This window comes from Fukomys damarensis, unplaced genomic scaffold (genome assembly GCF_012274545.1).
Source record: "Fukomys damarensis isolate Sample0158 unplaced genomic scaffold, DMR_v1.0_HiC HiC_scaffold_18, whole genome shotgun sequence".
Classification (NCBI taxonomy): Eukaryota; Metazoa; Chordata; class Mammalia; order Rodentia; family Bathyergidae; genus Fukomys; species Fukomys damarensis.
Genome location: NW_022900930.1, coordinates 10,783,710 through 10,795,835, shown reverse-complemented (window position 1 = coordinate 10,795,835; position 12,126 = coordinate 10,783,710). Strand labels below are relative to the sequence as shown.

Genomic DNA, 12,126 nt, shown 5'->3' with positions numbered 1-12,126 from the left:
TGCGTAACTTTGAGGACTTTTTGGAGACTTTCGTAAGTATAATGCTCAGCTTTGTTTGCCCCGGACTTTAAAAAGCGGAATCGAGAGCTGACTCCTGGGTGACCTCAAGATCCGGACGGGAGGGTCAGGACTCGATTTTGGGTCTGGAGCTGGAAATTAGTGGGGAGGTGATGGGTGGTCAAGGAGGGAAAGTGGTGGAAAAGTTCTCTTTAAGAGATATCTCAGTCCCCTGCCTCCTCCCTGCCTTTCAGGGTTAAAAGTTCTCCGTGAAATATCTTTCTAGCCGAGACATTTTGGATTAATAGATAACTCATAAACCGCATTCTTCTTCGATGAGTCAAAGACCCCGAACTTGGGCGATTAGCTTTTGTAAATTTAGGGACCAGGCAGAATGGGAGAAGCAGAACAAAAAGGTATAATGATTAAAAAAAAAAAAAAAAGCAATTGCAAACTGTGGAGCTTTCCCTCGGTGCAAACAAAATTTAGTAAATGTGCGGACGTGGATGCGGAGTGTGGGGCTAAGGAACAGACGATTCGAATTTTGTAGTTGGGATATTTGTAGTAGCCTATCAAATGGCTCTTCCCGCAGGTACATCGTCTGGAGTCCAGGAAGCAGTATTTTTTTCCTACTTTTTGAGGTCCCATGTAGTAGAGGTATAAACATTCTAGTAGGAATTTTAAATTGTGTGAGGATGAAGAAAATGTACATCTCAATATAATTTATATAAAGTTCTTTCAATAATTGTGCCCTGTTAAAGAGAGCGAACGCAGAAAGTGAACTCATTGTAAAGCTGTTAGGATGGTGGGATTATTGCAGAAACGTTGTGTACAAACTTAAATTCTGGAGTGAAACCAAACGTTTTGGAGAGATTCGTAAATACATATATGTTCCTTACATGTTAGCCGTTTGTGAAATGGGAACTATATAAGTTGAACAGATACAGGAGGGACCTCAAATGCAAAAAACAATGCAAAATATAAAATTTTCCTTATAACAGTGTGATAATACAACCTAGGTGAACTGCAATAAGCCGATTATTGCCTTCTTACCTGAGGAAATTGCCAATTAAATATTATCTTGAGAAATGTTATATATAGGCTTGTTATAACTTCAAGTATAGGAATAGAAAGAGATGGAAACTTTTTTCCACTTTTTTCTTGGAAATTTACTGGCTGCTTTGCAATTTATATTTTTCATCACTTACCATTTTTTAAATGATAGTTTGCTTTTCTCAGAATTGCTATGTTTTTAATTGACTTAACTCGTCAAGATAATCACTGTTTCAGAAACCTCTTAACAGTTAGATTGGCAGTCTGTTTACTTTTAAAGGTAAAAGAAGAATGTCTTGTGTGAAGTCATCTTTTCTGTCACCCAACTGAGAAAACTTGCAGGTGGTTAACAACCACCCCCGAAGTTACCTGTTTTGCGTGTCTTTGTTAAATGCTTTTTGTAGGTAGGAGAATGGGTAGGTTTGTGTGTCCACCAAACCTTAGCCATTTAATTTAAAGTCACATAGAGAGAAGTTAGCTCTTCGCTGAGCTGCTTTCAGGACTGAGGTCTTGCCCTTCCATTAATATGAGCTTGTTTTTTAATAAGAACAGTGAATAATAAGGATAATGACAGGCCATTGCAAGTATAGTCATTGTCTCTCACTTGCGCTGTTGCTTGACAAAGTTCTTTTATATATATAGGAATGGCTAGGAGGTGTCAGTTTTTTTTTTTTCCAGCAAAACATCTACATTTAAAAAGCAAGACAGTAGGAAAATGCCAGCACTCAAGTTGTACACAGGTTCGGTGCACAAAGTAGATGGGTGAAGTTTATAACTTTAGAGATTCAGGGAAAGAAAATGGGCTCGTGGGCTCGCACCCACACCCCCCCACATATCCGTTTATGTGGTGTTTTTGAAAAACTCTTAGACTTTTTTTTTCTAACTTTGAAAGCCACAAATGAAATAAATATGGTATTTGGTGAGTCCCTTAAAACCACAACACTGGACCCTTTCCCTGGCCACCCAGTGGGTCAGAAATTTGTTCTCAAACACATTTAAAAGCCTTGGCAGTGGCTTCCAGTAAACAGAATACACATATAACGTGTACATGCGTAATGACAGGAGAGGAAAAATGTGTTTGTTTGTATTTCTGGTGGCCATAGAATTGATGTAGAAAGATGAGTCCAATTATAATTAAGCAAAAATGTTTATCTCATAGCTCACCAAGTTGAATTAGACTTTCTACCATGTTGAAGAATCCAGGATATTTTTCTCTTTATTTTGGGGACAAGTTTATCTTATCATCCAGTCTAATTTTAGCTCCATTTGAGAATTTCTGATGGCTTATGCTGCAAGAATAATAATGATAATGCTGAGATGCTTGTTTGGCTCTGGTGGCATAGAATGAATAGACCAGGATTCAGGATTTTTGCAGGTTTTTAGGGTTGGAGGTTTTTGAGAATCTGTTGAACATGTACTTCTGCTTTGCATAGCGCTTAAAACTTTGAGGAGAGTAATTTCAGATTTAGCTAGGCAACCGTGGGAAAGAGAAAATACACCTGGCTTCTAGTTTTTAATGTGTTATACATGAGTGATCCTACAGAAGTTGTTTCTGTAAAAAGGCAGTTATCAAAATCTTGCTGGGACCTGAGATTTATAAGGTTTATGTATACATATGTACAGGACGTCTAATCATTTCTTGCATCACTACAATTAAAATTATTCCTAGAAAAGATATACAAGTAAAGACCCATAATTATTTGTCTTGTATGATTAGTTATCATTCCTGTTTTAATATGTTTAGATATATCAGGACCTTTTCTGTCTTGTAGACAAATTATTTGTTCATCACTGAATTTTCAAAATAGTATTTTTTTGGAAAAAAGATATGTAATTGGTTTTATTTTTAGTTTTCTTTTACTCAGGTCATTGGGTACTTTTGAGGCTGATTACAAGCCACTTCTACCAGGCATTTTATTATGTTAAAGTAATTTTATTTAAACTGTAAGTCAGTTCAGTCAAAGCAGTTTAAGGAGAAATTAAATTAGAAAAGTGAAATTCGTGTCATGGAGTATTGATAGAAAAGATGTTTGGCAGACGTTGGGCAGAAATCACATTAAGTCAATTCTTCAGAGGTTCTTACAAATTTTCATATGCCTTCATTTTAATTACTTAGTAATTTTGTCCAAAAATTGGGGTTGTAAAGAAAAAAATTTTTCATAACTGGCAGAGAAAGGTCAGTATCAGTGATTTGCAACCTTAAACTACATGATTATTTTGGGAAGGTAGAGACTGGGTTTTTCATACAGTATAACCAAATTTGGAGTCTCTGATTCTAGAATTTGGAGATTCTGAAGCAAATCTAATACAATAAACTTATATTTAAATCACAGAATAGGATATAGTGACAGTGATTTGGATGGAAATGCAGTGACCTCATAGGGGAATAGTGTGGCGAGACTCCTGCCAGTATGGTTTGCACTGGAGCTGTGTTTACAGAAGCGGTTGTATAATTTCCCTGGTAAACCCTTACACACTTACACAGTGTTGTTTCCAATGCATTTTTTTATTATTTATTAATTTGGTTTGGATGAGGTAGAGGTCGATTTTTGGAGATGCTTTTCTATTATGTTGGCTCATACTAAGTTGCTTTGAGGATGAAAGTGTTCAGAGTTGGCGATGGGCAATAAATTGGGAACTTGTGCTACATGGCAGTGGTGATACAGATTAATGTAGCATTTCTGAAGACTGAAATTATGCATCAAAATGTGTTTCAGCACTTTGGTTTAGTACTTTTATTAGAGAATTTACATAAATAGGGTAAAATAAGGGTTTATTCATAGAAATGATTATTACAGTTACTTATGACAGTGAAAATTCAGAGTATGTCTGACAGGGAAATTGTCAACAAATCATTATACAATTCCAGTAAGGAGATATGAGCCATTAAAGATTATATATACTCTTAAATGGAAAAACATGTTTTACATGTGTACAACATCACAGATATACAGCTATACATATATCATTATAGCTATACATATACATATATCGGAAACTTATTCTCTAGCAGTTCTGGAGAAATCTGAAATTTGAAATCAAGGTTTTTGCAGGGCAATGCTTCCTGTAAAGTTGTAAGAAAGAATCACTTTCTGTCTTTTCTTTTTTTTTTTAATCTTTTTTTTTTTTTTTTTTTGAGGTACTGAGGATTGAACCCTGGGCATTCTTGTGGAGCTACATCCTCAGTGCTTTTAAAATTTTTTATTTTGAGACAAAGGTCTCACTAAATTTCCCAGCTAGACTCCCAGACTGTTGAATTTACAGGAGTACAGCTTGACCAGCTAAAAATCCCTTCTTGCCTCTCAGTTCTTGTGACTCTAGATGTTCTGAAGACTGCTGAGGGAATAACTCTCAGGTTGTAACATTAACTGGCAAGAGCAGATTTTAAGGTTTTACATGATGCCAGCTCTCTATATGTGTAAAACTGAGAATAAAATGTCCATGTGATTGGTGAGTTATATAGATTATTATTTCTGGTATATTTGTTTTCTAAAATGGACATGTGAGCAAATAATGAAATACCTTTTCTGAAGATTTTATGAATTTCTTTATGCTACATATAGGTGTTGCAGACCATCAGTTTGGTCACATTTAGTCTTTCTCACAAGTCTGGTGGCAGGAATCAGACGTGTTCTTTTGGTGAGTCTTGTCTTCATGACATTTATCTCACTCACTGCTTTATCCTGGATCATTTTAGTGATTTTTAGCTGCTCTCTTTATTCTGATATCCTTCTCCAACCTGTCCTTATACCAGAGAATGCAGTCGTGTGCATCCCAGGTCCGTCAGCAGCTACCCTGATCTCCAAAAAGTAAAGCCCAAACTTGACGCTCAGGATTGCCTTCATCTCCCTCTACACTCTGAGCTGTCTGCTTAGATCACTTTTCTGTTCTCTTGATTTGGCCTGAGCTGCTTTCAAGCCAGGATTCAGCCTACTTTTTTGGAGCATGCCCTTGAGGACCCAAGTGTTCCAGCTCATAGCAATGATTTTGTCTTAGAATTCCAGGAGTTATTTATCTCCATTTAATGCTAGATCATCACCTTCTTTAATGTTCTCCTTTTTTAAGAAAAGATCTATGCCATATGTGTGTGTGTGTATATATAATTTCATTTATTTATTTACTTATTATTTATTTTGTATCTGGGATTGAACTCAGGCTCTCAACGCTTCCCAGGCAGGCACTGTTGCTGCTGAGCTAAATCCCTAGCCTGATCTTGTAATATTTCTGATGCTCCAAGCTCCCCAGTAACAATACCCCAGGCACCAAGCAAACCCCCCATGTATGCATACATACTTTTTATAAATGTACAACTTGTGTATATATGGATATTCTTAATAAGTTGGTGACTATGAGTTTGTATAGGTAAGTTGTTAAGGAACAGTCACTTGTTTAATACTGAAAGTTCCTTGTCCATGAGGGTGAATGGAAGTCATCTGGACCTCTGGGAAATAATCTGCCATCAGTAGCCTCCACCTAAGGGCACAGATGAGTGAGTGTGCCTCCTCACCTACTCACCAGATAGCAGCTGTCAATGTGGACCTGTCGTCCTGTGGTACTGTTGGGTCCTCACCATTAGAATTTGGTTTCTGATGTAGAACTCCATTTGATCCTCTGCCCCATGGGCTCCCGGAAGCCTTGATTAGGCAGAAGAGCAGGACGCTCCCTGTGTTCCCAAACAAGCCTGCTCTGTGTGACAGCCACTTTGGAATGTTTGTGTTCAGTTTCATTTGGCACCTTAGTGTCTGCCTGGGGGTAGGGGAAAGGGAGTTGCAAATGTTCCTCTTGAACAGTGCTTGCTTTGGTCAAAGAAAGAAACTTAGGAAGGAATGAGGAGAATGAACCTTAATAGCCCGAGCAAAAGTGGCTGCAGAGCTCGGTGGGCTGAAGCTATGGAGGACCAGGCGTTTAATGGATGCTGTGATGATGTGAGGCTGTCAATGCCTTGGTCCCTGATGGAGATGAGCTTATTTATGGCATAACTCATGTCCCATACTGACATCCCTATTATTAATGTGCATCAGAAGACTATTTCAAACATGTCCTTTATTGTGTGTGTGTGTGTGTGTGTGTGTATGTGTTTTGGGGTGAAGGGGAGTATAAGAGGGCCTGGATGTTGAAATTAACCAAAGGGTACTTTTTTTAATTTATCAGAATAAAGTTGCCAAGTTTTTCAGTGTTGCCGGTGGCCGAAAAGAGAAGTATCTTTTAGCCTATGAAATTCTCAGATTTTTATCCATTCACTCAAGAAATGATAATCACAGTCTTTTACTGAATTTGTCCTGTGTAACATGGCTAAGTGATCGGAACCTATTACCTTTGTCTTACAAGAGCTGATTGCTGTTCTGATCCTCATTTGATGCTGGGTGGTGGTAGGGGTATTGAAGCACAGTGAAGTTAGTTTAATTGACCAAGCCTACCTGCACATGCAGATACTGGGGATATGGGGGTCTAGGAGAGGCAGTTCCTGTCCTTTAAAAGTTATTCTTGGTTTAATAGGACTGGCCCTGTGTACAGAGATAGGAAAGTCTGGTGTTAAGGCTGATGTAGTTGTTTGCCCTTGGAACATCCTAAACCCCTCAGGAGAGGGTAACAGCTGTGTCAAAGAGAGCAAAGAAGTAACATTAGAGCTAGATGTGAATTAAAGCTTTGATGGATGATGAAAGGTGGAGATAGCGGGGAAAAGTTGTTCAAGGCCAGGACTTGGTTTTGTGTAAGCGCATAGAGGCAGGCGAAAGAAGACCCTCTGTGGGTAATGGAGCAAGCCAGGAGAGAGAAGGGGAGCAAGGAGGAAACGGAGGGAGGCAATGGCCAACGGGGGTCCAAGTGAGTAGCTTGCCTTCTGCCCTAGCAAGGCAGCTCCGACCTCATCGAGGCTGGGGCGGATGTGTGGCAGAAGGGGGCATCCTAGGGTGGCCCGCTGTGAAAGGGCACGCAGCTGGCTTTGGAAGTGTTAGGAATTGTGGGGCCACTGCTGCAAAAGTCCAGATCTCAAAGTGTAAGGCAGCGGGAACTGAGGCAGACGCACAGGGGTTCATGGCCTCTGTGGCTGCTGAAATGCAGGAAAACAGACTGGGATACATCCTGGAAACCTGTTGGGGTTCTCACTAAATGGGGTTCTGATTCAGGAGGTAGGAAATAAAGAGATTGAAAGGGGGAGAATATGCAGCAAGGAGGTGAAGATGTGTTTGGGGTGAAGAGAAAACTCTGATCTCGGAGTAGTTCATGAATATGTAACTTTGTGATTGGGAATGTGGGTCGAGTGAATGAGTGTCCAGAAGGTTTAATTCTTAGTTCCTAGGAAAACTTGTGAAGATAACCAAGGAAAGGGACATAAAATTTACCTACAGTTTGAAGCCATATAAAAGTATTTGGGAGAAAGAAGATACTTGGAAATTCTCAAGGGAAAACTGAAGTAATTTTTTAAAAAGTACTTTTTAGGACTGTAAAGTTGTATTACACATACCCTGCCTAGCTGTAATCTATTTGGTATACTTTTCTATTCAGAAGCCTAGCAGGGAGAATATAGAAAAATCTAGGAGTGTATTTGCTTGCATTCAAAGTTTTGGGAATATGTTTTTCTTTAAGTCTGTCATTAATTTCCAGGTTTTCATGTCAGCTTTTCTTTTCCCAGACTTTTACCTGTAAGGGAAGAGCAAACGACCATAAAGCAGAGAGACTTGAATGTTTTTACAAGACTAAATTTCTTTCAGTTGCATTGTTCTTTTTTTTTTACTTCTTTGTAGGGGGGTTAGATGTACCTTTGGCCAGCACCCCCAAACCATCTGTTCTGTGGGTCATATTTTCAGTTTCTTTAATTTATGCTTCCCAGAAGGTTTGCTGCCTTTTTGAAGCCCAGCTAAGTCTCAGCTGCAAGAAAAGTAGTCCAGGAACTTAAAAAGAAAACAACAACAACTTGGCTTCCGAATTTCTTGTAGGTTTTAATCTTGCTGCAACCATTATAATGCATATTATGTAGAATGCTAAAGAAGAAAAAGAAAAGGCAGTAATAAATGCCAATCACACTGGGAAGACAGACTGAAATTCCAGGCTGTAGTACAGTATTGTTACACAAATTTCAAAGGTGACAGGAGAGCTTAGCCAGCTTAGTCCAGTACATTCAGCATTTAGGATTTTTCAAAGGTGTGGGAAATTTGAGTCTCAAAATTGAGATCCATCCTACCAATCCATGACTAAGTAAGTTAGAGGCCATCTTCCACTTTTAATTAATCCTGCTTCTCGAGAGTTGAATTTTAGTGATGGTTCTTCTGATTCTCCTCTGAATTATTTTACCTGTTAGATAATGCTGGTAGGTTGCCAACATTACCCCAAGAGAAATCCTAAAGATCGCAAAAACCTTTCTTCTTGAACTGGCAGGATCCTGTTTTGTGAAAATTCTCTTTGCCCACTTACAGGATGGATGGTTGAGGCCCTGCGGGAGAAGGAGCACACAGAAAGTGCTATCTTATTACAGAAGGAGCAGAATTTCCTTTGTGCTCAGAGGGGAAGTGCTACAGAAGTGTAATTGCTTTACCCAGCATGTGTGATTTACAGGACTTAAATTGTGTGAGTTTCCCAGTGCATCTGTTTTCAAATACAGTATTCCTCCAACTAGGCAGGATGTGTTCTGGGAGAGGAGAGAGAAGACATGTACTTCCGCTTGGGTGACCAGGGACCAAAACCATTGCTGTTCTTCTCAGGGCCTTATCATCGGAGTAGAAGGAAAAGTCGGCAGTGGTGGAATCCTAGCCAGTCAGGATTGGGCCAAATGCTCTATTGCTCTGATTTTGCTTTCTCCAAACCTCTTCACTTTTCTAAGCCCAATTTCTTCTCAGGACCTCTAGACATTTTTTTTTTTTTTGGTACTGGGGGATTGAACTCCTCGGGTCCTTGCGCTTGCAAGACAGGCGGCAGAGCGACATTTTTTTTTTAACAAGCAGTGAGCAAAAGAATTACTAGAGCTAAAGCTGGGACTGTTACAAAAATTTCCTTTTTAATCTTAATATGTGCAAGGAAATTGGAAGGAGAACTGAAGATCAGGTGCCTATTAAAACACAATTGGACGTAAAGAGCAGGAATGATTTTTGCATGTTAAAATCTTTATGGAGCTAGAGTGCTTTTACCCTTTTTATTTTTTATTTTTACTTTTTGCTTTGCTGGGGATTGAACCCAAGGCTTTGCACATGGGAGGCAAATGCTCTTACACCCCCAACCCCTCTGTAAATTCTACTTTTAACATCACTCTTTAGCAAGCCTAATGAAGCATCATCATCCCATGTTTAGGGATAAGAAAACAGTCTGAGAGATTAAGTAATTTGTCTAAAGTTTTACAGCTGGTGGAGAGGAGCTTAAAATTTTCCAGTGGCACACGCGGTTCATGTGACCTGGGCTTTGCTGGCTCTCTGACCTCATCTGCCAGGAATCACAACCTCATTCATTATGCTCCAGCTGCTTGGCCCTTACTTAGTTATCTGTAACTTGCCGAACCTGTTCCTGCCCCAGGGCCCTTGTGCCTGCCCTTCTGTAAACCTGCAAAGTCCTAAGCCCGGACGTCTTACAGGGCAGCGTCAGCCTTGTGGCTCATCCTCCTCTCAGTTCAGGTGTCATCCCAGAGAGACCTTTGACCTCCCACTTGAAGCAGCCCACATCCCCAACCACTACCACATCACTTGATCTTCCAGGAGTACCCTCACCTCTAGACACTGACTCACCTGCTTCTTACACTTACTTATCTTGTACCGCAGGAATGTATTTCTGGCTGCAGGGATGTTCCATCGTGTTTAATTCTTTAGAAACCCTGTTGCCTAGAACAGTGCCCAGAAACTGCCCAGTAAATTTGTTATTTGTGAAATGAATAAAAAACCAGCCCGTCAGAGGCTGAAACTTGCACATTTATTTACACCACCTTGTCATAAAACTTTTCAGCAGTTTTCAGATTAAATTTTAATGATTTCTGCCTTCAAGATAATCACTGTGGATCCCTGTTGCTACTTTACTACATCAGAAACCAGTCATCTTCGGAGTCATTTTGTTTGGGAAGTAGGAGGTACATCCTTTGTGTGGGTGTAGGTAGTAGTGTTTTGTGCGTAAACAAATCCTTCCCTTTTGCCTACTTAAAATGAAAACCTAGACTGTGCTTCTACAGTACCAGAGAAGTGCAGGCCTGGTGCACAGTGAATGAAGTTCAGTAAAAGTAGGGCAAGGTGAATTCGACTCCTGCTTTGCAGATGTGACTTTTGGTTTGCTGGGGTTAATGTTAATAACCAGGTGGAATTGATTTGAAGCTAGACTTTACACTTTTGGCCCTTTGGTTTAGTCTAGCCTCAAGCTGAATGTTTCCCCCGCCCTTTTGCCTATAAAGTAAAAGATACAGCTCAAGATAATACTGACTGGATGGGCAGATCCAAACTTAAAGTACCTGAGTGTACAGCCATGAGGTAGCCTCTAAGCTGTGCTCCGGAAACCTTTTTGAAGCTACCTCATGCCAAAACCACTTGTCAGCCTTACAGACTTGAACTGTGAAATGTAAATCCTTACTAAGGGCACCAGACTGACAATAATCGAGTAGACTTGTACACGAATAAAAATGCAGGCCACTGGATTATCCTCATTTATGGCGTTTATTTCCATTCCTAACCTTGGCATACTAACTCTCTTAGCATTCCTCCTCAGTCATCTTAGAACCAATGGTTTATAAAATCCTTATAGGACCACCTTGTCAGTACTCTTCAGTTGTTTTATCATCTCATCTCTGTGTTTTTTGTGGGACCTAGAACGAGTCATTTAATCTACTTGCTTCTTTTTTCTTTTTTTTTTTTTTGGTACTAGGTATCGAACTTGGGCCCTTGAGCTTGCAAGGCAGGCAGCAGAACCTCTAAGCTAAATCCCCGGCCCTAGTCTACTTATTTCTGAAAAGTCACTGAAGCCTGTTTTCTTCTCTTAGGGATTGGATGGACAATGCATGCCACGCATTAAAGAAATTATAACTCTCCAGCTGGGGTGTAGGTCAGTAGTATAGCACTTGTCTAGCATGGGAAAGGCCCAGCAAAACCAAAGGCAAGGAAAAAAAGAAAAGCACGATAACCAGGCACGGTGAAACATACCTGCAATCCCAGCTACTCCAGACGTTGAGGCAGGAGTATCACAAGTTCTAGGCCAGCCTGGGCAGTTTAGTTTCACTATAGAAGGGGCTTGTCTCAAAATAAAAAAGGCTGGGAATCTCAGTGCTACAATTCAGTTACTGCCGAGAAGAATCATAATTCCCATCTTTCTGCTTTTCCATTTCCCAACTTCGATATAGAATGCGGTGATATTGTACCTCTTGGGTGGGCTGTTTTTGGGGGAATAGTTTTAAGCCTTAAAGTGCAAATCCTTTGGCTCTTGCTTGTTTCATTTGTTAAATTATTATTATTAACAAAATAAAGTAGTGACTTTGGAAGCTTCTTCCTGTGTGAAAAAAAGATTAAGGCTGATTTTTGTACCTGAAATTGTTTTGTTTCGTTTTTTATGAGCAAATCAATGCCTCTCCTTTATAAATGGGTGGGAGTCTTTGGGTGTAAGCTAATGGCAGGAAATGACCCTCTCTAAACAAAAGGACTCTTTAAGGCCCATCCTGAGTCTTTGTGTTTTGAGGAAGGGTTATGCAGAAAGCCTGAGCTTGGAAATGAGTCTTGGCCTCAGCTGTTCTAATGGAGGAGGGGAGCAATGGGTGGGTCTGCTCCCTGGATAGCCTCCCTCCAGAGTCACAAGTGTGGCACAAATCTACATGTCCCTAGGAAGATCAAGGTGGGGGTCTTCAGGGAGCGAGGCTTCCCTCGCAAGGGAAGAGGAAAGAACCAGGTTGGGCAGAAGTATATCCAGTGTGACATTTAGCCTTTGCGCGCTTTTTTTTTAGATTTTTGTTTGAAAGAGCCCATGATCATCAAAAATGCAGAAATACGGGCCGGGGATTTAGCTCAGCGGTTCCGCTGCCTGCCTTGCAAGCGCAAGGACCCGAGTTTGATCCCCAGCACCAAAAAAAAAAACAACAAAAACCAAAAAACAAAAAACCAACCCCCCCCAATGCAGAAATACATACAG

General features: G+C 40.1%; 1 protein-coding gene across 1 annotated transcript in view; it reads left to right on the top strand.

The window, feature by feature from the left end:
• Nucleotides 1-317: 317 nt before the first annotated feature.
• Rbpms (RNA binding protein, mRNA processing factor) overlaps nt 318-12,126 on the top strand; it is a 169,977-nt gene continuing 158,168 nt past the window's right edge. Inside the window, exon 1 of the mRNA XM_019207267.1 lies at nt 318-413. Within this exon, the coding sequence (XP_019062812.1) occupies nt 333-413 (81 nt within the window). The 5' untranslated portion in view covers nt 318-332. The remainder of the gene's footprint in view (nt 414-12,126) is intronic.